Raw genomic sequence first — 5,286 nt, forward strand, 5'->3', positions numbered from 1 at the left:
TACCTTACTGGTTCTCTCTCTCTCTCTCTCTCTCTGTCTCTGTCTCTCTCTCTCTCTTTCTTTCTCTCTCTCTCTTGTTCTCTAACTCTTGTTCTCTTTCTCTCTCTCAGACTCTCTTTCTCTCTTTCGGTCTCTCTCTCTATCTCTCTCTCTCTCTTTCTGTCTCTCTTTCTCTCTGTCTCTCTTTCGGTCTCTCTCTCTCTCTATTTCTCTCTTTTTTTCTCTCTCTCATTCTTTCTCTCTCTGACTCTTTTTCTCTCTTTCGGTCTCTCTCTCTCTCTATCCCTCTCTCTTTCTCTCTCTCTATCTCTCTGTCTCTCTATCTCTCTCTATCTCTCTCTCTCTCTCTCTCTCTCTATCTCTCTCTCTCTCTCTCTTTCTCTCCCTATACTACAAAAACATGGCAAAATAAGAAAACGTTTAGAGATCAAAATGCATGCTTAAAAAATCCGTTGAAAATATCTACAAAAAACACAAGTTCTCTGTAAACATTGAGGGCAATAGGCTACAGTAGACTACATCAGGCTACAATATGCTACATTGGACTGCATCAGGCTACAATAGGCTACAGTAGACTACATCAGGCTACAGTGGGCTAGAGTAGGCTAGAGTAGGCTACAGCAGGCTACAGTAGGCTACAGTAGGCCACTAATCACCCATCGAACTAATGGAGACATATTATTAGCTGAGACGTGCGTGTACTTAAGACCGGAAACCTGGGCCTCAGTCGTGTGACAGTTGGAGTCTCCGCCTCGCACGCGATACAAACTCAACCAGTCCTCACGTAGAGAACGTACATGTAAACCCAGTGAACTCTTCTCTTCGATGTCAGGCAGGGAAGGTACAGCCTCCAGTTTCTTCTCAACGGAAGGGACAAAATAAGCTACGAGCTTATTAATTTGGTTGTTCTTTTATGGCACCATACTGCCTCTTTCTCTCTATCTCTGTGTCTATCTCTATCTCTGTCTGTATATATATATATATATATCTCTCCCTCTCTCTCTCTCTCTCTCTCTCTCTCTCTCTCTCTCTCTCTCTCTCTCTCTCTCTCTCTCTCTCTTTCTCTCTCTCTCTCTCTTTTTCTCTAATTATTTTTCGTAGGTCAACCATTTTCGCACAACACAACTGTTTCAAATCTCGACTTTGAAAAACAAACACGTTTGGTTTTTAACGCCACAATCGAACCTAGTTGAAATCGTATCGCATGTTTTTTGTTTTTTTTAAAGAAGCATCTCAGCACATCGGCACAAGACCGCAACAACAACAACAACAACAGCAACAACAACAACAACAACAACAACAACAAAAACAACAACAACAACAACAGCAACAATAATCTGCCAACTTGCTATCTACAACCCGCTTACAAATACCCCCAACATCATCATCATCCGTGCCTTGCCGACTGGCGTGGGCGATCATGGACCTCCACTTCCATCTGTCTTTCGAAGCAGCAATGGTGTCTGTTGTTCTTGCTGCTCCCAGCCATGTTGTCATCTTGTCCAGTATCTTTTCCCTCTGTCTGCCTCTACCTCTCTTTCCATCAAACTTTCCTGTTGTTACAATGTTCTCTAATGCTTCTTTCCGCATTGTGTGTCCGAAAAAATTTGCCTGTCGTTTTCTTATATTCGTGATAAGTTGTTTTCTATAATTTGCTTCAACCAGGACTTCTTCTTTTGTTTTTCTAGCTGTCCCCCAACATACCAGCCACTATATACTGTCTTCCCACTTAGCTCCTCTCTACACTTGTCTTGGCCCGATAGAATAGGCTAACACTTTCGATGTCGCCTTAGCAGAGACTGAGCCCACCATTTCGGAACTTCATGGTGACCGTAAAGATGGTTCCAGTAGGGAACGGGATAGAGGGTGCCCTCGTCCCTCGTGACTCATTGGAGCAGAGGAAGATAGGACTAACGCTAACATTACTTAAACGCAATCCCTCATCATCACTCATCACCACTATTAATTCTAAAATCATCACCTCTCTCAGATCAATGACTTACATCTATAATCCTGGAATCTCTATCCGCTTTTACAGTTAATTTGATATACTAAGTATGCATGTAATACAGTATTGGACACAATCATATGCACTTTTTTCTACTAATCAGATGGCGTCAATCTCATATAAATGGGCAAGGGAAAAAAACAACAAAAACACCAAAAAAACAACAACAACAAAACAACAACAACAGCACATTTCCAAATTACTTCTTGCAACGAATACAACTTTCGCTTTCAAGATTTGTCAGAAGAACACAATCGTGCTCCACTACAAGATTCTACGTACACAGGAAAGAGACTATAACATAGAGCTTGTCAACCATTTCATCCCGCCCACCATCATAATGTACTTCCCAGCAGAGAAAGAAATACCCCCTAGGGCAGTGCTACTGACTAAAGTGTCTTTAGACTAATCCCAAAGGGGAGACATTAACATGTTCTTATACACAGTAGAATTGTAAATGGGCAGATTTAATCAATGTCATGCCCATAACTGTGCCTGAACTGTAAGGGGGAACTGCTGCTTTTTCTTTCCTAAACCGTACTGTCGTCATTTTTCCTTTCCTTCTTTTGCATGTTTGTCACACTCTAGTGACCTGCTATTTCCGGGTGTCTTGATAGCTGAAGCAGACTTTGTGCTGTTGAAGCTAGAGAGGTGAGCAGAGTAAGCCTGATTCACTGTATGGACTTCTCTCTTGACATCCACCTCTTGGCGCTCATATTATGACCTTATGCAATTGCAAGCGCCGTAAAAACTCTACTAAAACTGAAGGAGAACGAAATAATACCTTTCCCGGTCTATAGCTAGCTGGGTACGTTAGTTTTACAGACCAGGAAAGAACGAACTACAAGGTACAAAACTCTCATCGACTATTTATATAAGTATAAAACTCTCACTGACTATTTATACATAATATTGTACAAGAAAAAAACTTTCACCGACCATTTATACAAGTCTAAAACTCTCATCGAGTATTTATACAAATATAAAACTCTCACCGACTATTTATACAAGGTATTAAACTCTCCCACCGACTATTTATACAAATATAAAACGCGCACCGACTATTGTACAAGCATAGAACTCTCACCGACTATTTATACAAGGTATAAAACTCTCATGAACTATTAATTTATTATACAAGTATTAAACTCTCACCGACTGTTTATAAAAGGTGTAACACTCTCACTAACTGTTTATACAAGTATAAAACTCTCACCGACTATTTAAACAAGGTATAACACTCTCACCGACTATTCATACAAGGTATAACACTTTCAACGACTATTTATACAGTGATATAAAGCTTTCAACTACTATTTATACAGTGATATAAAGCTCTCAACAACTATTTCTACACAACTATTTTTACAAGGTATAAAACTCTCAACAACTATTTCTACACAACTATTTCTACATGGTATTAAACTCTCACCAACTATTCACACAAGGTATACAACTCTCACCGACTGTCTCCACTTTAAACACGTCATGTCGCGTGATCTCGTCGTCCATGATGTCGAACAGTCGGTTGATGAAGTAGATGATGCTGGCGCCGGAGCTCTGACGGCTGAGCCGCTCGAAGCCCCAGATTCCGGAGAAACAGACGGTGGCCGAGGGGTATTCTTCCGGGGGGATCTCTTGACCTTTCAGCAACCTGTGCAAGCACACAGACAGACAGACGCGTGTTACAGATACACACATACCCACAGACTCAGCAGTACACATACACACAGACACACACATGCCCACACACTCATATGCACTCAAAGAGACACGTGTTACAGAAACACACATACAAATACACAGCCAGACACATATCCATAGGCACACACATGCGCACACATTCACATGCCCACAGACAGACAGACACGATAAGAGTAGACTTCACATAATATTCCACAGTCTCGCCCCTATCATGTAAAAAAAAAAGTAAGGCAGATGGGGTGGTTGGCGGGTACTCTGGAGTGGTTTGCTCCTTCTTTCCTATCAAACATCCATAGTCCTGAACTCTCCTTCTTTTCTGTGTTTGTTACTCTCTTGTAACACCTCAAATCTAATCTTCGGCACTTGTATGACCTTATTGTGTTGTAAGCGTCGTAAAACTTACGAAAACTAAAGTAAGGCAGACCACCACAAGACGGGCGTTCCCTATAGGCGAGGCTGTTAAAATGTGAAGAATCCTATCCTGGCTTGAGAACTGACAGCCATCGTAAAGTATGACTGCTACTGACTGAAGTGTCTTTAGGCCATTCCCAAAGGAGGGATATATTAACATGTTCTTATGCACAGTAGAATTGTAAATGGGTTGGTTTATCAATGCCATGCTCATGCTGTGCCGGAACAACATAGGGGGAACTGCTGCATTTCCTTTCCTCATCCTAACTATCGTCATTTTTTCTTCTACCTTTTTTGTATGTTTGTCACTCTCTTGTGAACTGCTATTTCCGGGGTGTCTTGATAGTCGGAGCAGACTTTGTGCTGTTGAGGCGAGAGAGGTGAGCACAGTAAGCCTGATTCCCCATTCGGACTTCTCTTTTGACATCCAACCCTGGCGCTCTTATGACTTTGTGCAGTTGCGAGCGCCGTAAACCCTACCAAAGCAAACAAAGCAACACTTCTGTGAGGTTTGAACCCGCCGTTACGCGTGGTGTAGAAAATACCAGAACAACGGAGAAACAGATCTCGTGTTCTCACAAAAGACGTACAATGGCTGTCTTCTCAGCTTCCCCGCTCGATCATTTCATTGGGATTGTTATTGTTTCTGTAAGGTTTTAAGGCACTCGCAACTGTATAAAGTCATAATATGAGACTCAAAGGGTGAATGTGAACAGAGAAGTTGAAACGTGGAATAGGCTTACTCTGCTCACCTCTCTAACCTCAACAGCACACAGTCTGCTTTCATTGGGAGATCAGATATTGATGTAGAAGACCACGGATCTCCCGCCCTCCCCAATGGCTTTTTTCAATTTCCTGTTTGACAATAGTTTCAGCAAACAATATTTTATTTTGCCTCAAGCCATCGCTGCTCTATTTTCCAACTGTCAAGGCCGGACGGGGAAAAGTACAAGAACATTTATTTCGTCCTTAATTATTAGACTTGATTGTTCCAAATTTGGATTTGTTGAAGTAAGACAAAAGTCGATTCTGCTCCTGCCCCCCCCCCCCCCAAAAAAAAATTAATTAATTTAAAAAAACAAAACAAAACAAAACAAAACAGCAATCAAACAACAACTTGATTTTAATAAATAAATAAATAAATACATTTAGAAACTAAAAAA

The 5,286-nt window shown here is 41.2% G+C and overlaps 1 protein-coding gene across 1 annotated transcript in view; it reads right to left on the reverse strand.

Annotated features, from left to right (window-relative positions):
• LOC101852411 overlaps window positions 1-5,286 on the reverse strand; it is a 68,323-nt gene that overhangs the window by 21,997 nt on the left and 41,040 nt on the right. Inside the window, exon 7 of the mRNA XM_013083042.2 lies at window positions 3,472-3,662. Within this exon, the coding sequence (XP_012938496.1) occupies window positions 3,472-3,662 (191 nt within the window). The remainder of the gene's footprint in view (window positions 1-3,471; window positions 3,663-5,286) is intronic.

This window comes from Aplysia californica, unplaced genomic scaffold (genome assembly GCF_000002075.1).
Source record: "Aplysia californica isolate F4 #8 unplaced genomic scaffold, AplCal3.0 scaffold00207, whole genome shotgun sequence".
In the NCBI taxonomy this organism is placed as follows: domain Eukaryota; kingdom Metazoa; phylum Mollusca; class Gastropoda; order Aplysiida; family Aplysiidae; genus Aplysia; species Aplysia californica.